The sequence below is a fragment of the Plodia interpunctella genome, chromosome 30 (assembly GCF_027563975.2).
Source record: "Plodia interpunctella isolate USDA-ARS_2022_Savannah chromosome 30, ilPloInte3.2, whole genome shotgun sequence".
NCBI lineage: Eukaryota > Metazoa > Arthropoda > Insecta > Lepidoptera > Pyralidae > Plodia > Plodia interpunctella.
Genome location: NC_071323.1, coordinates 2,001,742 through 2,026,897, shown reverse-complemented (window position 1 = coordinate 2,026,897; position 25,156 = coordinate 2,001,742). Strand labels below are relative to the sequence as shown.

The window sequence follows — 25,156 nt, the reverse complement described above, 5'->3', positions numbered from 1 at the left end:
TGTTTTCCTGGCTTCTTCTTCAGCCGCGAAGTGTCAAAGCTCAGTGTCCGCGGCACGGTCTTTAATATTCTTAATATCATTCTATATTGTTTCTTACGTAACTTGTTTATTTACGCAAAACATGGCCGTACCAGCAAATACATAAGTTGCACTTACCACACTTATAAACTGGCGCCCGACCCGGCTTCGATCGGGTAAAACCTTGACAAATTGTATACCTAAACTTACCTCAGATATAGCATTATCTATTGGTGAAAACTGTACAAAAATCCGTCCATAATGAATTTATCTCGTTCATACAGACGCGACAGGATGACTTCTTTGTGGATAATAAATCGTTTATTTATCTCTCCAAATAGGTATAAACTTAAATAGATATAGATAGATAATAATTTGGAAAACATAAAAATCTGAAACGTTATTTAAGTGGAGAGATCTGATAGGTTAGATGTAAATAGATTGTAAGTTAGTTACATGGCTGACAACATGAGTTAGTGAGTGTTAAATACAGATATTATTATAAAAAAAAAAAATCAGTCGTATAGATTTTCCGTAATATATTTAAAAAAAAAATTGACACAAAATTATTGTGAATATACATTTTTTATGTTAGTATTTTTTTTATAATGACTGTCGGCGAGATTGTGTTGAATACGGCGAAGTCGATGGACTCCCTCTACCCATCTCCGCCACCTGAGGTGACAGAAATAATACCTAAGAAATGGAGAAGAAAAATTTTCAAGGTAACCTTTCTTTACTATCAATAAACTGCGTTGCGGCTGAATTATATTACGTTTCTCGATGCACTTAATATATAAATATATCAATATATTATTGATTTATTGCATTTATAGGCACTTGGCTTTGTCTACCTCGTAAGCTATATAGACTGTATGCATGTAAACATTTTAAGCGGGACGTATCGATCGATTTGCTCAAGAATTTACTGAATCGCGCGGGTCAGCTATTGTCCCGCTTATAATAAGTTGCTATTGCTAACTGGCAAAAAAATTCAGGTAGTAGTAGTCAGTTTATATATCAGATTATAATATGATATTTTAACTGAAAGTCGTAAAATATTCTCAAAAATCTAATGTCACATTGTTAAAATATGAAATGTGTATGGTCCATGGAATTATTTGGTACTACGACCAACGAAGTACTTACTAAATCCATGATATGGTTTTATATGAGCAATTTGTCACTTACCTATGTACTAATTTTAGTTATACTTACATATTATGTAGGTAGGTATGCAAGGTGGCTTTTTAAATGCTTAATTTTCACAGTATTCTCAGTGAGTACATCCTAACTAATATTAGAAATGCGAAAGTAAGTTTGTTTATTACCTCTTTACGCTCTACTTAACCAATTTTGTAAAAAAAATATTTTACATAAATGTCCACTTTCCACAAGTTCTATCAGCTGCATGGCATGGATTGACGGGGCACTATATATTTTAAAATGAAACTTACCTCCCCAATTATGTATATTATGCAAGTTATATTTGCACCTCAAATCCTGTTGTACATCAACACATCTAAAATTATGTCAATTTAAGAGTGGCTCCCCAATCTAAACCTCTGATTTGAGTATCCACCTAGATTTCTACGTTGAGTAAAACAGAAGGAAGACAAAAACTGGATTAGTTACGCAACGGACAATGGATGGGAAGTAGAGGCCTTTGCCCAGCAGTGGAACACCACAGACAATTAAAAAAGAGAAAATAAATATTTTATTGTAAACAAGGCTCCGCCAGCGTGCGCTAAGGTAGACACGTCTCCGCCCCCATACAACAAGTTGAGTATGACGGGCCGACTACGCGGGTGGAGTCGCCGGCTCACGCAGATCACCATGGAAAACTTCGTGCTCCTTCAAAACATCAAACGATGGCAAATGGCTGGGGTAAAAATTGTTTGTGGATTTTAGCTGTATCGTAAATATGATTAAATAAAGGAAGTCGTTGCATAAATATATAGGTACATAGATTAAACACAATAGTACGTTATGGCGCCCACACGATTTCTCTTGTTTTTTTTTTAACCCCCGACACGAAAAGAGAGGTGTTATAAGTTTAACGTGTCTGTATGTGTATCTATGTATCTATCTGTGGCATCGTAGCTCCCAACGTATGAACCACTTTCGTATATTATTCATTAGTTTTTTTGTGTCATGATACTTTTATCCCGAGTGTAAGAACACGGCTGAACTGATTTTTATGAAACAGACTAAGAAGTCTGTTTCATAAAAATCTATTCAGCCGTTCAAAAGTTGTAGCGAAATGATTATTGAAAGTCAGGGTTTTTTTAATTTGTCTAACAAATTAACTTGCTACACGATATGGGAAAAAGAGACAGAATGTGGACGTTGGTAACGTGCTACGTGTTTATATGTTTCGTGGTAGGCCTTCAGGATATTATTCGTTGGTAAGCCATATGATTTAACCTGTTTTTATATTAGTGGAAACTTATATCTTAGCGTGGATGTCGTATTAGGCAACTAAGGGACATGTAGCCTTAACGGCTGAAAGGCAACGATAGTATTCTCAAAGAGGATTGACGTCAGGCAGGAGTTTTTTTATCCTAACTATAATGCGTAAGTAAGTTTGTTTGTTACCTCTTCAAGATTATTCTCAACACGTCTTTTTGAAATGTTGTATTATTTGTATATAGTTTGAAGTAATCCTAACTATTAGAAATGCGAAAATAAGTTTGTTTGTTCCTCTTCACGCGCTATATACTCAACCAATCTTCTTGAAATTTTGCATACATGTATAGAGAAGGACATAGGGACCTTCTATCCCGGAAAAATAATTGGTCCCGTGGGAATTTTACGCGGACGAAGTCGCGGGAAAAAGCTGGTTTATAATATTGTTTATTTATCTATTGACGTTCTAGGGCAAAGTGGACTGCCATTGGGATGTGATGCCAGCTCCCATTGAGCGATATTACAGGAACAGGGTCGACCATTTGAAACTGGTGCAGAGGGAAAACAAAGTGATACACAGGCTAATAACTGACGCGGTGAGCTTAATTCGGTCTTGGTAACTTCTTCTTATTTAAGAGCTATGCTTTTGTCGTTGTAGTATACGCCACGCTAGAGAGGCATGGCTTCGGCAATAAGTTTTTTGGTTGTGTTAGATTTTTAACTCTGAAATAGCTAACACAGCTATTTCAGACTTAGGTTAGAGTTGTGTTAGCTATTTCAGACTTAGGTTAGAGTTGTGTTAGCTATTTCAGACTTAGGTTAGAGTTGTGTTAGCTATTTCAGAGTTAGGTTAGAGTTGTGTTAGCTATTTCAGACTTAGGTTAGAGTTGTGTTAGCTATTTCAGAGTTAGGTTAGAGTTGTGTTAGCTATTTCAGAGTTAGGTTAGAGTTGTGTTAGCTATTTCAGAGTTAGGTTAGAGTTGTGTTAGCTATTTCAGAGTTAGGTTAGAGTTGTGTTAGCTATTTCTGAGTTATATCAGTGTTGTGTTAGCTATACAACTCTAAGCTAACTCACACTAGATTAGCATTTATATATAAGTAAGTACTAGAGAGTCATCCCAGTTTCGCTTGGGCTAACTATAATATAAAAGTTGCTTATGTCACTCACTGAATGTTTCGTCTGTCTCTTTGCCATATTTCATAAAAATTGGTCCTGTAGTTTTTGAGTTTTTTCATTTATTCAAATACAAATATTCTTAGAATATTATATTGTTATTCTTACGTGTACATTTAATTCACCCTTTAATTCTCTGTGTTTTCTAAGGATGGGAGATCACCATTTATTTTTAAATGTTTTTTTAACAAATAAAAAATATATTAGGACAAATAACACAGATTGAGCTAGCCCCAAAGTAAGTTCGAGACTTGTGTTATGGGATACTAATTCAACGATACTATATTTTATAACAAATACATATACTTATTACAGATAATTATCCAAGACACGGGCCAATCAGAAAAAGATCATTATCCATCATGACCCGACCGGGGATCGAACCCGGAACATCTCGGTTCAGTGGCAAGAACTTTACCACAGCGCCACCGAGGTCGTCCAACAAAATCCAATTTAATAAATAAAATATTTGTTAAAGGTTGCGCGAGTGGAAACGACAGAGAATCTGCGCCGCGCATGGAGGCGCAATAGAAATATAATAGTGCAGGGTGCTCAAGGAAAGTTTGTATTGTTCCCGCCCGTCCCACAGGAGACCATCGAAGACCCTGTGTTCATTACGCCCCCAGGGGTTAAGAGACCTAGGTAAGAGCCTCTTTTGCTCTGATTAATCCGTAGAAAACATAGCCGTTCTGAAATGTCAGTAGTTTGTAGGTTTTTGAGAAATTACCATATAAAATATAACCTAAAAGGTGCCTGTGGAGATATTATTTCTGAATAGATTTAGATTTTTAGACTAAGGCTGCATGCGCGATTATCAAGTGGCCGCAAAAGTCGTATATATCTTTGCAAGCACTATTCATCTAGCATTATTGTATGTACCCTACATATTTATACGGATATAATGGTCCGTTGACGCGCAACATTGCGCTACGTTCCTTCTGACGGATCATCGCAGAAATTGTTCACGTCAATATCAAACTTTTGGAACAGAGTATATTAGTTACCTACTAAATTTCACTTCCGCTTGTCCTATATTTTCTTTTTTTTCTTCTAAAGCCACCTGTGGAGCTTATTTTGAGACAACGAGAGAACTCCTCAACTATTTACTGTACGGACATGATTTGTCACGCGGTGAATGCAACAAGACGACTCACCAACGACGTGTGAAGAAAAATATATTTTTGTAAAAGTAGTTCCGTCAAATTAACTTTATTTTAACAATTAAACCAACAGCTAAATAAACTTGTTTTGCAGAGTGTACCTCACGCTTCGCGTAAAGAATTGCGCTCCAATGGGCGAGTTGGCTGTGGAGCTGTTCACAGACTTCTGTCCCCAAAACTGTCGGCTGTTCACTGAACTGCTGGACGGAGACGGGCTCGGGCACGGCTACGTCGGCACCTCCTTCTTTAGGTCTGTTAACGACCTCCTTAAAAGGGGGGTGAGTGCGGTCCTACCAACCAAATATAGAGTAGGACCAGAGGTAGACTTTGGTACAAAGATCATCTGCATGGGTAGATGGAATTATTTGCCAACACACAACATAATAAATAACTTTAACGAGTTAATTTGTTAGACAAATTAAAAAAACCCTACAATGTTGTCCAGATATGGATTGATGGCTTGCCTCTCGATTTTTAGTCTTAGGTTGTGTTGTATGGGAAAAAAAACAATTCGCAAATAATAACAGATTTGTTTCTGTATGACACAGAAACCACGTAAAAACCGCAGAATTTCAACTACCACCAGATTTGAAACGCCGCGAACGAAGCACTCCATTACAAGAAGAGTGCCAACAAGATAATATCGATGCATTATAATGAAGGTTCTGGTGGTTAGGCTCACTCTCATTACTTATGCCGCCAAACAGCAGTGCTTGCTTCGTTGTGTTCTGGTTTAAAGAGTGAGACAGTGTATTGTGGCTAAAGACCCTAGGTCGCAAGGTAGGCAACCACCGTGTGTGTCACACGGTGTTGCAGGCGTGATAGAATGCGGTGACCTCTTCCCATCATGTGGGCCGCTGCCTGTTCGCTTGCTCAGTATTATAAAACAATTAGCTACAGCGGACTATAAGCAACCGCATGAAGAAGAAGAAGAAGAAAATATTTTTATTCGACAAAATATTACATAAGCATGGTTCCTTAGGTTATAGAAATTAACTATAAATTCTGTGCTTGCTATAATAAAGAATACTAAGACATAAAACCTTTTCAAGCCCTCAAATCTTTGCTTTCAATATATAAAAAAAAAACAATGAATTTGGAATGACAGTCACCATGGTCATGATAAAGCTGGCCAAACTTATTGTGTGCGTCGTGACGTTTATTTCTAGTATAATTTTGTTCATGCTTATATTTTATATTGGTAATTTAATAGATTTCTCACAGTTAATTGTTCCCGACGATGTTAGTTTCCGACTCAGGTTTCCACAATAATGAGCTGCTCCTGAAAATTATAAGTCCCGAGGGCGTAACGTTTTCCGCATACTTCTCTGAAGACACATTGATCGAAGAGGTGAAAAACCGTGGCATAGATTTCTTCTACCCTAACGGCGAAACTGGGTCGAGCAGATTTAAAATGGTGCGTGTTTTCGATACGTCGACGTTGCATGACTTTTTAACATTAGGCCAAGAACAGATAACCTCGCAAGAGGAACTCTTGTTAGTCGAAAGACGAATTCCTGAAGCTAGTACATTATGGGACCTGGGATCCGTTAGGGCTCCGCTACACGGGGCTATAGCTGCAGCCACCGCATCTTTGCCAGCCCCACAGAACAACATGCGACAACCGAATCTACAGTCCCTGTTATCTACCAACGAATTGTCTTATGAGCTAAGGAAAATTCTGATATCCCTAATAGAAGCCGGCGCAAGGTTGGCGGCAGCTGGGCGTAATTACGAAATGTCACTGGCGCAATTATCAGCCGCGTTGGACGAGCCGAGGCGGCTGAACCAAACCGTAATCCAGGTCATAACTCCAGAGGAGATCGCCGCGCGATTCAACGCTTTCGAAGACAACAATTCTGAAGGCGCATCTTCGGTCAAATCCGACGGGCACGATATGTACAAGCGAGCTGAACATTTACAAAGATTTTTGGAGAAATTCCGAGCTTGGCGGACTAAAATCGCTGAAGCACCTACCCCAGACGCGATCAGCGCTCTCAAGGATTTGGGTTTCAGTTCTGAAGATGCAGACAGAGCTCTTCGTTCCACTGGATGCAACGTGCCGGCGGCCGCCTCATATCTGGTGGGGGAGAGGGGGTCGAGCATCTTTGAACTGATCAACGGATTGCCTGATGGTCCGATCTTGCAGACTTTGCTCAAACAGCCCCAGATCCAGCGCGGGTTGTTAAATACGAGAATGCTTATAGCTTTTATTGCGATGGTCGGACAGACGGGCAGCGCTTCTCTTTGGCTCAACTCTCCTCACGGCAGCCCCCTTCTGTCACAAATTTCGAGGACATACCATTCAGAGAAGTACTGCTTTGCAGTGAACCAGTTCTCTGATATCAGAGAGGAGTCTCCAATCCAGACGGCATCCACATCGAGACAACAACAACGACGTTAGATTTGCTTCAACCAAAACGATTTTAAGATTTTTCCGTTCATCAGTAGACCGAACCCAGACTTAAAATTGTATAATACAATTTTTTATAGCTTTGTTTCATAAAAAAAATACAGCTCGGGTATGTGTATAGGCTTGAAATTTTAAACTGTGAATAATAGATTTTCGATATCGAATATCGATAATAGATATCGATAAGTAAATTTTTTATCTCCAATACAAAATAGAATGGTTGTGATTGGTTGAAAAACTTCCCATTGGTTGAATTTTCCCAGCCAAGTGTACTTAAATTATTGATCTACGCAATTTTTTAGACGTATAACACCGCTGTCGCTGTAGTAAATTTAGGTATAATTTTGATGACTGAGTATAAAATAATTAAAGGCGCTGTTTTCATTTGGCTGGCAAGATTGGGTGATTACACAAGTTTCACAATTATTCGATTTGGTATTGCAATCCAACATTATAATGTATTAATGGGTCCGGACCCGTGCTTCACCTAAGTTCTCCACCTGGGTGAAGCACGGGGACTTCTAAGGTCCCGTGCTCCAACTGATGACGTTATTGTACAGTGAATCAGTAAATAGTTTTCCCTATATGATTTAAAAAAATCTAAACCATTCCTTTTATACTACCCAACCAAGCAGGAAAACAGGCATGCGGCCCACCACGCGGTGATGATTTATATTCATAAAAATAAATCACCTCGGTATAAGTTTGTATTTATTTAGAAAAGTCCCAAATCTGTACTGGTCCGGTGGAGATGTCATTTACAACAACGGCTTCGGGTGCTACGCGCAGAAGGACAGGCGCGTGCCGATCGGCGCCGACAACTATCATTTTTCTCATTCTATTCCAGGTAAGACCCCAATGAGAAACAAATCTAAATCCAGGACACAATTTCAACAAGATTAGAAAGATGTAGACTTATCGCTAGTGCAATCACTTCCAGGCTACATTGAGAAAAAGAGTTTTGAATTTATATGGTGATGCTATGAGAATTTATATAACATACTAGCAGCCCGTCCCGGCTTCGCTCGGGGAAATCCATACTAAATTATAAAACCTTTGTCTCAGAAATCACAATATCTGTTAAAAAACTCCACATCAAAATCTGTTGCGTGATTTTAAAGATCTAAATATATAGGAACAGACAGCGGGAAGCGACTTTGTTTTATACTATGCTAGTTACAGTGTGATGAAGTACCTAATTGTGATAAATAATAAGCCAAGGCTATGTTTTTTTTTGTTGATCTCACATAATTTAAAATAATAGTTGATCTATGCCACGTGCGCTTAACGCATCGTGCGAAATCCACGGAAGAATCTGGAGGTCGCTAATCTCGGTCAAAATTAAGCTATAATATGTGAGTACAAAGCTGGGGGAATAGTTATTTAAGGCTTGTCGCATTACCAGGGCTGGTGTCGATGCGCGTGACCGCCGACAACGAGATGTGTGGGATCTTCAATATCACCTTTAAGCCAATGCCGCAGTTCGACCTCAAGAATGTAGTCATCGGACGGGTATTATACAAATATTAGTTCCAACCTACACAATATAAATAGTATAATAAGTAAGTTCGAGACTTGTGTTATGGGATACTAACTCAACGATACTATATTTTATAATAAATACATAATATAGATAAACATCCAAGACCCGGGCCAATCAGAAAAAGATCATTTTCCATCATGTCCCGACCGGGTATCGAACCCGAGATATAGATTATAGATTTTGTCGACCTCGGTGGCGCAGTGGTAAAGTGCTTGCCTCTGAACCGAGAGGTCCCGGGTTCGATCCCCGGTCGGGTCATGATGGAAAATGATCTTTTTCTGATTGGCCCGAGTCTTGCATTTATCTATATAATATGTATTTGTTATAAAAATATAGTACCGTTGAGTTAGTATCCCATGACACAAGTCTCGAACTTCCTTTGGGGCTAGCTCAATCTGTGTGATTTGTCCTAACATAAATATATAATAATATTATATATATTAATATATTTATAGATTAAAAAAAAGTCATATTCCAGTAATCTTGGTTACAATATAAGGCTAGGACTTCCCAGTGAGTAATCTAATGATACTCGAGATGGGGATGCCCTGCTATACTTCCATAAAAGTTTTATAAAGACTACATTTGTAAATGTATTATATTTATACTTATCAAGTACAAAAGTTACGGTATGAATGCTAATGTGAAAACACTACACATTCTGAACTAAAATATTTATTAAACGCGATAGAAATTTCTTTAAAAGTCGTATTTTAATTTATATTGATGTAGAATTATAAAAACATGCTCAGTGTGGTTGCTGAGTGGGGTCCATTAAAAAAACACTCCGGGAGTGCCGGCAGAGGTGAAAACTTGAATGATAACTTTGTACATTTTCGACGTTTTTACAGGTCACGTGTCCAACATTTTTTACCCATCACAAAAAGTGCACAACGCCGCTAAAGAAGTTTTCATTTCAAAAATGTTACAGGTAATCCGCCCCAGTAATTTATACGACGAGATCCGCGGACTGGGCTCTGCTCTCTGCCTGTCTCCTGTTATCGAAGTGTCGGCAACGAGGCGTCGCGTCGGCGGCCAATGGCGCCACGGCCTCCCCAATCAGCGGCTGCTGAAGACCACGTCCAAACTTCTCAAAGATATACAAAAACCATAGATCAACTAAAGACACCGTAAAGGGCTTAAATTTGAGTGATAATGGTTCCGCGGAGATATACAAAAACCTACGCATTAAGCTACTAAACTGTGTATTTCTCTCTTATGGCAATAAATAATATTTTGTATTGTATTGTAATGTTTTCTATCAATAACAGATAGGCCGCAATGTTGTTTGCAGCGACAGTAGCGCCATTGTCTGCGGCGCGGGACTTCTTTCGTGGTAAGAAATCTTTTGATGAGTGATTTTTAGTTTTTTTTCCCCCGCCAATTTGCGCTAAAGCCATATCGTGATAACTCAGTACATCACTGTCATTTTAATTTGACAATTGACCGGATGTGTCAAATCGTTCACCACTGGCAACACTTGTCTTTTATAATTTGTTTACAAATTTTATAGTACATAGAAAACAAAAATTAATTTCTTGTTTAATATAACAAAGCTGACAAATTAATTTTTTTTGGAAAGTTAATTTGAAAATGAAATAACATATTCATGCGTAAAATAAAAACAAGCTCCGATGTATGATATTTTCGAACTTGATAATGATCTTTCAAAATAACTTATTTCAGGTTAGTGTTAGCAGCGAAACGTGCAAAATCACTTGGCGATTTTTTTTTCACTTCTCTGTCTCAGTCAATTGTCAAATCAATTTAAAGTTTAATCAACCAAAAGTTCTATTTGTGATAACTAATGTCTACAGAATCAAATAAACATTTATATACAAAGCAACCGATTTATTTCAATATAAAACACATCAAATATATGATAAATGTTTAGGAAAATGTCCACAGTAACAAATTTTAGCCTAATTGTTCTACAGATAAGATAATATTTAAGAGATAATTATGCAAAACATAAATCACGCTCTATTCACAACTCACCCTACGTAATTAACTTGTCCCAATGCTACTCAGTCCGTTCGCAACTCATCCTAAACTCAACCCATCAACTCTTTTCAAAAATCGAGGTATTTTTACGCTTTTTATGTTTCCTGATACATATTACTACTTTTTTCATTGACATAATTTTATTTGTTGGTAATAATTTTTTGAAATAAATTTTGACATTCAGATAAACAATCTGGCTTCAATCAAATCTGGCCTATGTGTCTACATTACCTATTTATGGGCTGAACATTTAAACACGGACATTACATAAAAACAATGTAATTATCATCAGGCAAACCAAGGTAACCTACATATGTATTCCCAACATCATTTCATAAATATATCCCAAGCAGAGATTGTATTCAGATACACATTTATATATTGGTGAAGATACACATGCAAATAAAGAGTATAAAACGGATTTTTAACTAAATTTTGTTGCCATTGCAATACCAAATAGAATGGTCAAGATTTGTCGATTAACACCCAGTGTTGCCAACCGACAGGAGACAGCGTCCTTACTCTTTATAGACAGGCATGAGGTATGGTAAATATAAGACCTACATTTGTTAATTGACGTCTTCGGAGAAAAGGCTGCGGTGATGTTTGTTTCGCCGCTTGTTCTTCACCTGCGTATTAGAAGTCGGCGGTAGACTTAGTGTTATATATAATATATTATATATATTACACATTTTTAACGTCAATGATGTATATCATCAAGTTCTATAAAGATTTTTGAGCTTGTGTATTTCCACTAAGTTCCGATGTTGGCTGTTATGGAAAGCACTTTTTTTTATCAAAAAATCCGGGATCCCGTGATTATTAAATTTAAACGGTCAAATTTTAAATGTATTCCGGTATTTCCACACTGGTCCAAGATTACTATAAAATAAACTATGACAGCGTGCAGAATTAACAGCTGTCTTACAGGTTTCAACGTATGTTCATATCATTCAATCTTTTATAAAACTTCTTTGGAGTTGAATTTCCAAAAAATATCTTTAGGTGTTTTTAAAGAATGAGTATATTAAATTGCGTTTTTAACCACACCGCCCCGCCCACTCCCTTGTATATTTAAACGAGGGAGGATTTATTATTTACATTAGATATTAGATTAGATATCCAATCGAGGAATCCCGAGATTTCGTTTTTAATAAAAATATTCAAAGAAGCCGCTTCCATTATGTTTGCCAAAAATGAAGTTTAGGTGAATATGTTACCGATTTTCACTCGTAGCGTCTTTTGGTTTATATTTTAAACTACGAAATTCTATCTCTAAGAATTCATTCTCATAACCTTTAACACATTAGCTTAATTTGAAAAGTCCATCCAGTCATATTGCAGTCTATTTAGGCTTTATAGGCGCCTTTTCATTTGATTGAAATAGAACGTCGCAAAATGTCATCGCACTCAATACTACAAACAAACAAACGGTAGCCCCCTCTACCGTTTTTTGAGCCAGTGTTCGCGCGTTGAAGAAATCCACTACAGACAACAAGCTAGCTAGGAAGCAAAATATTTTTTTAGAGCGAAAATGTCGTTTTGCCAAAGCAACAATTTTCCACGATGACATTTTGCGACATCGACATTCTGCGTCTAGAATAACAAGAAAAAGTTCCTAACGGCCGGACTCCATATTCACTTTTAGACAATATTTTTACATAAATTTATTATTTTAATGTTTCGCGCCGTACATTTTAGTTATTATACAGAGCGACGGTGGCTTTTAACAGTCTTGCTGATCACAAACATATCCTTAATCTAACCAGACTAAGACGCTTATAGTATCATCTGACTCGATTCCGCCGTGCCTTTGTGTTTGAGGTATTTGAACAGCGTCCTGGGAACAAAATTTTATTAATTTATTAATTTAAAAGCTTACAAAATTCATTAACATTAAAAAAAAAACAAGTTTTAAGGATCATAATCCAAAAATAAAAGGTTAATTTGACATTAGATAAAGATGGCAACACATGAGTCGACATGTCAAATGGATGAGAAAAACAATTCTCAACCTTGACGTTGGCAAAATCATCGTTTTGGCGAACGATGGAGCCATAACACAATTTTTTTTTTATTGAATTAACAATAAAATTATATCGATTTTCAACTAAAAACTATCTATAACATCAGCACGACAGTTGATCTCAGTATTCAGTAGTGTATAGGGTACATAGTGCTGGCTAACATTTTATATATTTTAGACTAACGTATTTTGTTCTACAACTTTTATTTAGACCTTTTTTTAGTTTTAATGTCGTTTCTATAAAACGTCAATGTTCTATTCCGCTACATAACGCCACTGTACTGTCTCGTGTTGCTTGGCTATTACATAGAGTTAAGATGTGTAGAATCGCAAATTGGATTGAAATGTTGTTTTTTGAAAAAAAAAAACTACTCATTACGAAAAGTCGTGGAATAAAAGTTGCTTGTTTCTATGTACCCAAGTAGTCTTTAGGAGGTTATGCGTTAGATAGCAGTGACCTTGTATATATATAAAGGTGTGTACAGACCAGACGGTGTCGGGCACGTGCGCCCAGCCGCGCGGCACGGCCGCCAGCAGCGCGTCCAGCCGCCGGTCCGCGCACGCGCGCGCGTCCAGCACGCGCGTCACCTGATCACCACCAAACATATATATATAGCTTTTGCCCGCGGCTTCGCCCGCGTGAATTTCATAGTAAAAATCTCGGTCATTCTTAAGGAAAAATGATGAAGAGTATGTTTACCAATTTTTAGCTTTTTATCTTGAAAATTGTATTAACTCCCATGCAATCTTTTGAAGGGGTTAAGGGTTAATTTTCAAAAAAAAACGGAAAAAAGTTCTACACCGTTGAAGTTAATGACTTGAATATTTGGATTTTGGTTGTTTACAACAAAGACTTGGTTGTTTACTAATATAAGATATTACTTATATCGGTAATCTCCGGTTTCTAAAGTTCTTTCACCATTACAAAGGTACACTATACAAAATGGCATTCGTAGTTGAAATAAAGACCTGCAGACCTACCATCAACTCTTACGGAACGATTCAAATGCAACTCACTTCAATTTAGGAACCTAAAATGAATCGCGTTCATACAAAAAATTAACTCGATGGTACGAATTTGCGATGCAGTTCAGTTTAGGTCCTGAACTGCATCGCAATAAGAGATGATGGTAAGCCCCAAGGTAAAAGTCGTGTCGTATGGAAGATAAAATCTATGGTAGGGAACAGAATAGAATGGAAAAGAACCTCGTTCTTAAATTTATTGATGACTAGATGTTGCCCGAGGCTTCGCTCCCGTGGATAAAAAGTACCCTTAGCGTCATTCCAGGTTGTATTCTACCCGTGTACCGAATTTCATAATAATCGGTCCAATAGATTTTGCGCGAAAGATCAAAAAACATAAATCCTCGCAAAGTTTTGCATTTACAATATTAGTAGGATATGTATGTTAGTCTGCAAGGTTGGACTACTCACCTGAACATCAGTCGCTTGCGGCCAGGGTTCCTCCCGCGTCAGCACCAGCTTCATGGTCACCTCCCACACGCAACGCATCGGAATATTCGCCACCTGATTAGCAAAAATTAACAATATTAACATCACTATGTCTGTTGACGTTGCTATGACAGCGCCATCTAGTGATAGGTGGACCCATTTAAATAGATGCTTGAGTATTTAAAAAAAAATCTTGTAACATTGGGGTATGTTGATTATAGAGTACTACTTGTAGTGAGAATCGAAACCGAAACTGGCATGTTCTCGATAGCTCAGTGGTCAAGAGCACTGTCCCGGATAAATTCAAATTCAAAATTCTTTATTCAATTTAGGATGATATACATCACAAATTGACATCAAAAAATTACTTAAACTAAGTCTACTGCCGGCTTCCAAAGCGCAGGTGAAGAAGAAGCGGCGCAACAAACTTCACCGCAGCCTTTTCTCCAAGGACGTCAATTAACAAATATAGGATAGACAGGGGCGCGGGTTCAATTCCCGCATTTGCTTCCGGTGAAGGAAAATATCGTGAGGAATCCTGCACTCTGGTTGATTATCAACTTGTGTGTGAAATTGAGAAGGCAACGGCAGACAGTTCCATTAATACTGCCAAGAAAGCCGTTGTGTATTTCATTCCACGTAATGACCACGACCGTCAGTCATGTGGAATACAACTATAAATAAATATGTAGGTTTGGACAAATCACACAGGTTGAGTTGGCCCCAAAGTAAGTTCGAGACTTATGGGATACTGACTCAACGATAATATATTTTATAACATATATGATAGATAAACATCCAACACCTAAGTCAAGTCAATCTGAAAAAGTTGACCGGGGATCGAACCCGGGACATGCAGTTTAGCAGTCCGGCATGAGGAGCATTAGACCTCATAGGTGGACTATGAAGTAAACAGCAAATACTCGTCTGGCTGCGACCACGGTCACTACAAACTCGTTGAAACTTTAGCAAATAAAAAAGTCCCGTTTATATAATTTATGTTAAATGAAGTAAATATAAAGCGGACAGTAGTAACCTTGAGCACGAGTTTCTGGTCATCGCTGAGGGTGTAGGCGAGGTGCACGCGCGCGTCGTGCATCGCGCGCCCCCACGTGAGCGCGCGGCGCGCGACGCCGGCCGCGCGCCGCAGCAGCGCCGGCACCGCGCCTGCGCTCGTGCACGCGCACGTGCTCCATCGCAGCGCGGCGCACGCGAACGTTATGCACGACATCGCTACCGAGTTACGCAGGTCTGGGCCGTGAGATAAATCAACAAGTTTATTTGTTGGACAAATTAAAATATTCATTACGCTACAACTTGTGATCGGCTGAACCGATTCTAATCGATCGAACATATCTAAGAACCACCGCATAAAAATTAGCTATCAAATGAAAAAAAAAACGCATCCAAATCGGTTCACCCGTTGATGAGCTACGGTGCCACGTACACAGATAGACAGAAACACTTAGCAGTCAAAGTTATAACACTTTCTTTTTGCGTCGGGGGTTAAAAAACAAGTTTTTTTTTACAAAAATGAAAATTGGCCACAAGCTTTTATTGTCGTCAGAGAGATCTTGTGGCATTTAACGGCTAACCAAAAACCCATGTCCGTGCTGTAAACCTCTTCAATAGGAGTTCCCTCGTTGGGAGCCGATCCTGACAACTGACTGACAAAAAAGTAGCCTATGATACTACTGAAGGCATCATCTATCTCTGTTATGTGCTGTCAAATATAATATTTTCTACAAAAATACAAATCTTTTCTCTGTGATAATAATAGTATGGATTAACAGCCACGTACCACTGTTGTGGTGCGACTGGTGCACGGTGACCGCCAGCACGGGCGTGTCTCCGCGCACGCGCGTGCGCGTGGAGTTGTGGTGGCGGTGCGCCAGCCGCACCACCAGCCGCAGCCGCCCGTGCAGCAGCTGGAAACACCACGCGTCCGTGCCCGACGACGCCCATTCGCATTCGTGGCTCCTGACGGCAAACGGTGGGTTATGGGCTAGGTAATAGGCCTCGCTAGGTAATGGGCCTCGATACGTTATGGGCCTCGATACGTTATGGGCCTCGATACGTTATGGGCCTCGATACGTTATGGGTCACGCTAAGTTATGGCCAGCATCACCACTTTATTCATCATTAAGTTTTGAATTAAAAAATTAAAAAAACTTACAGGTAAGATATCATATGACATCAAACAAATTTGTTTGAAATAATAAAAAAATATACATAAAAACAAACAAATAAGAACTCACCCCATAAAAGGTAGCATGTCAATCCTAGCGACGACATTGACGCTGGCGTCGCAGTCAGATTTCGCGTTTTCAGCACTCCACAGCTCACAATGACTGTCAGTAGACATCGTGATCGAACTCGGCCGCGCCTTGTACTGGTTCTTACTACTCGTGAACGAGCTGACCAGCTCCACGCTTCTCTCGCACTCCGACACCGAATCGGGCGCCGCCGAACTATCGGTCCTGCTCAACGCTTCGAGGATCTGCTTGTTCAAATTCTTCTGATCGACGTCTTGTCTCACATTGAACTCTGTCAACAACTGCTGCACCATTATCGATGTACCCTTTTTCGGACTGAGTTTCTTCCGAGGCGATCGTTTACGAGTCGCATCCTTTTCTTTGCAAGGAGACACGTCCATTTTACTCTCCGCGCTCGAGAAGTACCTTTCAATTATAGACTTATTGCCTGATGTGCGTTTAAGAGAATAGCTTTTGGAATGTGGCGTGTCTGATAGTTTTTGCACTTTAGCATTAGGTTTCGGTGTAACGTTCTGTTTTTGCGGTGAGTTCTTATGTTTCTCCGTTTTGCCAGGACTGTGACTACGTTTTTTCGCTTTAGCGACGTCTTCGTCGTTCGACGCCATGTCCGAATCGATTGTCTCTGCGTTATCGCACTTTGAAACGTCACGTTTGAGTTTGTATATCACTCGTAAAGGCGCTTGGCTGTTCGATTCGGAAACGTTGCTGACCGATTTTGTGTGCACTTCAGAATACGCTTCGGCGTTGAAACTCGCTCGAACTAAATCGTCATCGACTAGAGTCAGCGAAGAACTGGTCTCTAATAATTCTTTATTCTTTTTCATAATGATAGCTGTGTTCACTTCTATATCTTTGACTTCTGTTATTTTCACTCCAACAGCTTGGTCTACAGCCAACGGTTTAGAGATGTTTGACAATACACTTGGATGGCTGGATATGTTTTCTTGAGTGCCTGATTGACAGCCCATATTGTACTGGACGTTAAATGGAACCGTAACGTTTCCTATATTATAATCGTTGCCTCGAGACTGTGCAGAGTGACTTTTGTCAGAACCACCTAAAGTTTCCTGAGATCCGGCCGAAGGACTATACTTGTGCACTTCGGTATACTCCGTGGGAGTCAACAAAACATTATTCAATGGATTCATGTGATCGAAAAGTAAGACTTTACCGGGAACTGGTTCATTTGGTGGAAGTCTTGTTGGTCTAAACGAGGCATCTTTCAAATTCCTCGAAACCAAATCCGAATGAGCGTACACATCCGATCCAATAAAAGATACACTTTTCAAAGTGCTTTGAGGACTTAGTGTATTCCTGTTGACGTTATCATTCTTCTCTACGTTAAACATGTCTGAATTAGAATATATCTCATTGGTGTTCAGATCAATTTGGCTGGAAGTGTAAAGATTGGTTTGTATTTGTGTACTGCATGTAGAAGTGGTCTTTTTTACACTCTCACCGATGTTAACAGCCTCGTACGGCATGTCGTCTCGCATTGGCTTCACAAGGTCGATCATTAACGATTTGATTCCATCCGACACGTCTTTCAAATATGACGGTATAACGTTCGCTTTTATCCTTCCAGTTTGGTAAGAAATATCTTCCAACGGAACCTTCCTTAGTGTCGTTCGAAGGTCAGATCTCACACTAAATTCGCTTGTAGATTCATCTTCGAAATGCAATGTCTTGACAACTTCGTTGCTGACTCGCACCGATTTTTTCGGAGGAGAAACTGAAGGAGCTGTTATTGGTTCTTCTTCGTCACTATCATCCATTGCAATAGATCTTTGCAAAGCTGCCTGTGCCATCGAAATGTTACTCATCAAGTCTTCACGGCTCAACACTATAGACTGTCTGTTCGGTGCGATACTAACTCTTTTTGGTTCAGCGGTCTTATTTTCTATGGCCATTTGACCTCTACAAGTTAAAGACAGCGGTGAGCCACTCGAAATCGATCTATGTCCATCTGTTAAGTCTGATAGCATATCCAATAATTGTTTAGTGTTATCCACTTCGCTAATACTCTTTGGCCGTCTAGATATTTCTGTATTGTTCTGGGCAAACTCGGCGCTAACGTCAGCCGACATATTAGCACTACGCACTTTTGTGCAATCTCTAGTATTTAAAGAATTACCAACATCTTCGTAAGATTCTTTTACTTCTGAAATGTTCTGAACACTGGTATCGTTTTGAGGTTCGCATTCAGATTGATGGAATTCATGTGATAAATGTTCTCTCGTGTCTTTCTCGGTAAAGTTAATAGCATCTCTCGATTCGTGTGGTCTAGTTTCGCTGTCTGTGTCTTTTGTAATGTAAAACATTTCGCTAGTAACACTTTCCATTTCATGTTTTGGTATATCATTAGCGGAAATATTATCTAAAGTAATATTTGCTGTTACATCCTTGTCGTCAAGTCCAGACGCTATGGAAGCTTTCGACATATCTAAAAGGTCACAGATAAAAGATTTTTTGGAAAGAGTGCGCGTTAAGGATTGATTTCCCACTTCGCTACACATTGAAGCATTTCTTGATATATCTTTAATCTCTTCTCTATTTTCAGATTTATTAAATAATTTCTGTTTCTCATCTTTGAAAGACTTTTCTTCCTTGACATGATCCTCACTTCTGTTAATTGTATCTAAATCATTGTTTCTATTGTCGATTGACTGGACTACTTTGACATCACCCTGTTCACTGTGGTAATCTTCGGAAATGTCTCTCTGCTCTTTTGAAGATTCATTTGTCGTTACTTGATAAACGACGACATCTTGAGATTTGAAATTCGAAAAATCTAAAGCAGAAAGCTCAGTTTTTTTAGGAGAATGTTTCGCTTCAACATTTTCTGTTTTGAATAAATCCATTGATATTATAGGTTTACAAATATTTTCATTGCTTATTTTATCTACGAGATTTATTGTGTGATTCTTGGCTAAAAGTCCGTGTGAGGCATTAATCATAACATTATCATCCGAAAGTAATGGTGCTGGTGTAGTTTTAGTTGTGATAAATTTTTCCAAAATATCATTAATTTCAGGTTTATGTGAATTATCTAAATCTTTTTGCATATCTATAGACATGTCTGCAATCATTTCATTATTATCGTCTACAATAGTTTGAGATTTATGTAGACTAGGTTTTCTCAGTACATAATTTGTGTCCAATTTTTCTGTAGGTGAAGATAAAAGTTTAGTTGTAATAGGTTTTGCATCTCCTACATCAAATATAATACTTTTACATTTTTCTTTCGGCTCTACATCTTCTGAGATAGGTATACATGTTAATTTGTCATCTTCATCAAGTACAATCTCAAACCTATTTTCATTACGTTTATGTTCAGGAACAGAACCTCTATGATTGTCAAAATTTTCATTCGTATTAGATTTATCTATAATTTCACTGTGTGTTGACAGCAATCTATTCGGAATGGGCTTTGTCATGGACAAATCGCCATCATCAAATATAATACTTTCATTTTTTGTATCATTTTCTTTAGATGGTTTTACAGTATTAGATATAGATATGGACGTTAATTTTTCACCTTTATCATGTAATTTAGACTCATTTTCCTTTTCCTCATTACCTTTATCATGTAATTTAGACTCATTTTCCTTTTCCTCATTACCTTTATCATGTAATTTAGACTCATTTTCATTATAGTCATGATTGTAATTCTTATTCGATGTATTTATGATCTCACTATGAACTGTCGATAGCAATCTAGTTTCAATAGGTCTCGTCATAGAGATATCACCATCATCAAATAATATAGTTTTGCGCTTTTCTGCGATGTTTTCTAAAGGTTGATCAAGAGACTTCTTATTGTCTATTGCCGTCGACTGTTTATTATCGTTCAAATTATCTAACAGAAATACAGATGAAGTAGGTCCAGTCATAGAGATATCCTGCAAATCGTCATCTTCAGTTCTACTATTTTCTATCTTGCTTCTTATAAATTGCAAGTTAGATTTATTAAATTGGGTATTTGAAAAAAAATTTTCATTTTCTGTGATTTCGTTTCGAATTGGCAGCAAGTTAGCTGGAATCGGCTTAGTCATAGAGAGATTGCCTAAATCGTCTTCAAATAGTATAGTTCTACATTTTTCTTCAGCATCAACTACAGTTTGTAAGCTAGGTTTATCTTTTAAATCAATTTTTTCTTCGCTTTCGCTATGAACTGACAGTAATTTAGCAGGAATGGGTTTCGTCATAGAGAGATCCCCTAATCCATCTTCAAATAGTATAGTCTTACGCTTTTCAGCTGTATTATCTTCAGCTCTCAAACAAGTCATGTTATTAACGGATTTATCTATAATTTCGCTATAAATTGACAGCATTTGAACTGGAATAGGTTTAGTCATAGAGAGGTCACCTAAATCGTTTTCAAATAATATAGTTTTACATTTTTCTTCCCCATCTACTACAGTTTGTGTGCTGGGCTGATATTTTAAGTTCAATTTTTCTTCGCTTTCACTATGAACAGAAAGCAATTTAGCTGGAATTGGTTTCGTCATAGATAGATCTCCCAAACCATCTTCGAATAAAATAGTCTTGCGTTTTTCAGCATTATTGTCTTCAACTTTCAAATTAGTCACATTATTAACCGATTTATCTATTATTTCGTTATAAATTGACAGCAAGTGAGCTGGTATAGGCTTAGTCATAGAGAGATTGCCTAAATTATCTTCAAATAATACTGTTTTACATTTTTCCTCCTCATATTCCACTGTTTGTGCACTAGGTTTGCTGGAATCATCATTTAAATTCGGTTTTTGTTCGTTTTCACTAGGAACAGACAACAGTTTAGCTGGAATAGGTTTTGTTATAGACAGATCACCTAAACCATCTTCAAATATAATAGTTTTACGCTTTTCAGAAGTGTTATCTTCCGCTCTCATGCTACAAATGGTGTTCGAATCAGATTTTTCAATAACTATGCTTCTATTGGATAACATTTTCGTTGGTATAGGTTTAGTCATCGATAAATCACTCACGCAATCGAATATCATAGTTTGTTGTTTCCCCACTTCAATATCCACTTTGCTTTGAAGAGCTGTAGTTATAGACATATCATTATTATCGAAAATTAAAGATTTTGCTTTCAAATCGCCAGGGCAATTCTCTTTATCATAAATCCAATTTAAACTGCATTTTTTATCAGGCGGACTGGAAGTTTTAGAAATATTAACTTTAGGACTGCGAATAGTTTCCGTTATCGACATATCTGACTCTTCATTCTTATGAGCAACATGTGTTGTGTCCAACTCAATCTCGATATATTCCGAAAAGTTTTTGACATCCCTAAACTGGACCGGCTCAATTGCATTGTTGCGCCTTTGCAAATCTCTTTGTATCTCATCTAGATCGTCGTTCACGTTTAACGACTGCACTGCAGAGAAATTAACATCGATACGCCCTGACATTTCTCCTGCCATTGATACAGCAAGATCATCAGTAAAAAGCTTACTATGATGATCTGTGAATGCGCTTAATTCGAAATTGATTTTGGGGGGCGCGAGATTTTTGTCCGCGGCACTCTCAATGGAAGCAAGCTGTTCCGTGAAGTTAACGTTTATTGTAGAGTTGATGTTTCTGGCAGCTAAGTTATCGAGGGAGGTTATAAAATCCACCGCTTCCACTTCCTCAAATTGCTGTTCAAATATCCTCTTTCCTAAATGACCTATTGGCTGACGTGTCGCATTCGCTCCAGAATCGTTACCCGAAGACTCCAAAGATTTATTGTGTTCCTCATAAAAGTTTTTCCAAGTGGTTGTTGCTTCATTAGTCACAAACTCTCTGTGAAATAAGACATTGAAAAGAAGGATAATATTCTTTTTTTTTTATTAATGTATTTGAAAAGACATAAGCTATGTAATGTATAATATACAATGTGAATTCTTACATATTATCTGTCCTCATTAAATCATTTATTCAAAAATTCCAGATTAATGAATTCCAGTTAATATATATTGAGCGTCTGCGCCTTAAGCCTGTACATAACTATTTATATGATTCTATTATCAGATTGTCCCCTGTGTATGAACTCATAACATTGACTGGAAGAAATCTGTTTTTGGGATAAATCTGCCTTTACACGCATCTCTTTTTTACTCCTTCCTATGTATGTGTTTACTCTGTGCAATAAATAGTTTACAAACAAATAACACTCACGCAACACCTGTCCTTCTAGAGAAGCTGACGCGTCGACTTTTGACTGTGTCTGTAGGCGTGGCGACGTTAAACTCTAGCTCGGAGAACGGGGTGCGGGGCGGTCGTTGGATTTTAAGTATCGAAGATCGTCTCTTCCTACTGCAAAATAATTAATTTTTCTTATTATTTGTGAATGATTTTCTATGCAGCAATAACTAAAGATAGAAAGGCTCTCAATCCACTTTCAACAGTTGGTCTGATTTTGATGTGAAGGTATATAGGATCTGTTAATAGAATTTTTAAGTTCGTGGGGTAACAAAATCGGTTAAGTCATTTTTGAAATATATAATAAATATTCACAATTTTGTAAAACCTCATCAAAATATTATTGGGTGTGTAAAAATTACAGCCTTGCCTTTTATTTGGAAGATGACACCCATTCAATCACCTATGATCAACTCTTGGCAAGTGTGTATGTACACACTAGTAACCTAAATAATTAACCAGTGTGTAGGTTTCCTCACCACAAGTGGTTTATGAAAAATACTGTATACATGAGTCAGAATAGTATACAAATTCATGTGGCAAACCTGGGACCTTTCGATCACAGGTCTGATCTATCTACAAATTACCGAGGAGACTGGGGTCCCATTGAATGGCTTTGCTATGGGTCTCAAATTGTATAGTTACACCGCTGATCATAACTTTTATTTAAGATCATAACTTTTTTTTATAATATATATATAATTTATTTGTTGTTTGCTTATTTTTGTACTTAACAGGCAATTCACCAAACTTTGACACATTTCGAGGTACATTTCAAGCAATCAAACTGAAAATCAGTGCGATGGCTCCTTGTCATGGCACAAGCTGAGTGGTACCTTTTTGTAGCATATTTAATGTACTTTTGTAATATTATAATGTTGTTCACTTTCTGTGATGTATGTTTGTATGCTATGAATAAATTTATTTATTTTTATTTATTTCTAAATACGCAATGTTTATGTTCATTCATTCTGTTGGATAGTAACTGGCCGCCATCAAATGGCCACCTGTTTTCATACTGCCAATACTTTCAGATTTTTGTGAGTTTGGAGAAGACTAACAAAATAGTAGGTACTCACGTACCTACCTAACTCACGTAGGTACTTTCTCAAGAAAAGTAGTAAACTTACGTAGCGCCGCCGATATCCGAAGCGCGGCTTTGTTGCGTGTCATCCATCGTATTCACGAAATTATCACAATATCATGATATTCGTATTTCACAAAGTTATAATATCTAAATCAAGTAAACAAATCTAAACAAACGTGAAGCTGATGCTATTTTTCACCATCCAACCAATCCAAACAATTTGTTTTGTTTCACAATTTGAAAGTTCAACGGGCAATGCTTTGACAGTTTGATTGACTTGACACTTGACAGTACTAAGTTTCCTTGGTAGACACAAGCAGGAGTACCAACGTGCCATTACAAACCATTTGTTGGATAGCGCGACGTGCGTCTTAAAATTTTGGATTTCGTGAATAGTAGTAGGTCTCAAGAGTTACTTTTTGTGACCTCAAAGAAAAAATAATTTTCAATTTTATCAACACTAGACAAAAACCGGCGGTGGTGGCGCTACTGTCGCTGACAACAACAGTGTGGTTGATCTGTTTTGTTCTGTTTTGATTGATAGTTCCACATATGGCCGCAATGCTTCTTTCATACTACCGACTTTAAATCTCACTTCACAAAAATATATATAGCAAAACCTATATCAAAATATGCTTAGATTTAGTACAGAAGACATTAATAACTTACAAAATATATACGACTCCAATCGCGGTTGCTGTGAGAATGGTAGTGTACACTGAACAAATAGCGCACCAGATAAGGATTGCAGTGTCTTCTATGCTTACGACTTCAGACATTAGTTTGCCGATAATAATACAATATTGTACATGCTTTGATTTACATATTTTTGCAGTTAAAAAGGAAATTTACTATAATTTTGTTGACCAATAAGCCATTGTGTCATTGAACTTTGACTAATTTTATTTTTTTCTTTGGAATATTCTATCAAGTTTAGTAGGAGTAGGTTGTTAAAGCCTCCACTCGTCCAGCGCAGTTGACTGTGGAAACCGATTTGTTTTAATGAATTTGCATTAAAGAATCTCGGAAATAAACATAACTGCACTGTACGATATTCATCACGTTATTTATAAAAAAAAGTTAATAGATAATTTAAGTTAAAATATGTTTTGTCACTATCGAACTTTTTTAATATTTTCCATTAACAAAGAGAGATAAAACATACTTCAGCTTAAAGCATGTTTTAACTAACAAGGTCAGGGTCAGACATAGATAAATGGTAGCAAAAACAGGATAATCTTCAAATGTTCCAGCCGCGACTTGTCCCCTCACCAGCTTCACCCACCAGAGGGTCCACGTGTAATTTGTGTTCAAGGTTTGTTTTTTGCTCAGACCTCGGGCTTTGTGTTAGCAATATTATATACTAGCGGCCCATACCGGCTTCACTTTAATGCAAATCCCG

The 25,156-nt window shown here is 37.7% G+C and overlaps 3 protein-coding genes across 6 annotated transcripts; 2 read left to right on the top strand and 1 right to left on the bottom strand.

Annotated features, from left to right (window-relative positions):
• The first annotated feature begins 552 nt into the window (after positions 1–552).
• LOC128682513 (uncharacterized) lies at positions 553–9,963 on the top strand. The gene is made up of 8 exons (XM_053767249.1): positions 553–743; positions 1,750–1,905; positions 2,898–3,023; positions 4,080–4,243; positions 4,856–5,011; positions 7,894–8,021; positions 8,580–8,686; positions 9,649–9,963. Exons 1-8 carry the CDS (start codon positions 627–629, stop codon positions 9,829–9,831), a joined length of 1,137 nt encoding a protein of 378 aa, XP_053623224.1. The 5' UTR covers positions 553–626; the 3' UTR covers positions 9,832–9,963.
• Positions 5,861–7,877, top strand: Kpc2 (Kip1 ubiquitination-promoting complex subunit 2). Its single transcript, XM_053767248.1, has one exon. It carries the CDS (start codon positions 6,002–6,004, stop codon positions 7,163–7,165), a length of 1,164 nt encoding a protein of 387 aa, XP_053623223.1. The 5' UTR covers positions 5,861–6,001; the 3' UTR covers positions 7,166–7,877.
• Positions 9,964–10,547: 584 nt separating the features above from the next.
• On the bottom strand, positions 10,548–24,632 carry LOC128682511 (uncharacterized). Of its 4 annotated transcripts, none has more exons than XM_053767245.1 (9): positions 24,424–24,632; positions 22,644–22,781; positions 20,098–22,268; positions 16,458–20,055; positions 16,001–16,179; positions 15,236–15,450; positions 14,182–14,274; positions 13,235–13,335; positions 10,548–12,561 (listed from the first exon to the last, which is right to left on the bottom strand). In XM_053767245.1, the coding sequence occupies exons 1-9, from the start codon at positions 24,531–24,533 to the stop codon at positions 12,501–12,503; spliced, it is 6,666 nt and encodes a 2,221-aa protein (XP_053623220.1). In that variant the 5' UTR covers positions 24,534–24,632; the 3' UTR covers positions 10,548–12,500. The 4 variants fall into 4 exon arrangements, with proteins under 4 accessions (XP_053623220.1, XP_053623222.1, XP_053623219.1 ...); XM_053767247.2 differs by lacking the exon at positions 24,424–24,632 and adding an exon at positions 23,798–24,014; XM_053767244.1 differs by having other exon boundaries at positions 16,458–22,268.
• Positions 24,633–25,156: the final 524 nt, after the last annotated feature.

Coding starts and splice junctions, on each gene's coding strand:
- LOC128682511 (XM_053767244.1), bottom strand. CDS start 24,533: ATGTCTGAAGTCGTAAGCATAGAAGACACTGCAATCCTTATCTGGTGC. Junction 22,782..24,423: donor ATTGGAGTCGTATATATTTT/GTAAGTTATTAA, acceptor ATTATTTTGCAG/TAGGAAGAGACGATCTTCGA. Junction 12,562..13,234: donor CACGTGCCCGACACCGTCTG/GTCTGTACACAC, acceptor TTTTGTTCCCAG/GACGCTGTTCAAATACCTCA.
- Kpc2 (XM_053767248.1), top strand. CDS start 6,002: ATGTTAGTTTCCGACTCAGGTTTCCACAATAATGAGCTGCTCCTGAAA.
- LOC128682513 (XM_053767249.1), top strand. CDS start 627: ATGACTGTCGGCGAGATTGTGTTGAATACGGCGAAGTCGATGGACTCC. Junction 3,024..4,079: donor ACAGGCTAATAACTGACGCG/GTGAGCTTAATT, acceptor TATTTGTTAAAG/GTTGCGCGAGTGGAAACGAC. Junction 8,022..8,579: donor TTTTTCTCATTCTATTCCAG/GTAAGACCCCAA, acceptor TCGCATTACCAG/GGCTGGTGTCGATGCGCGTG.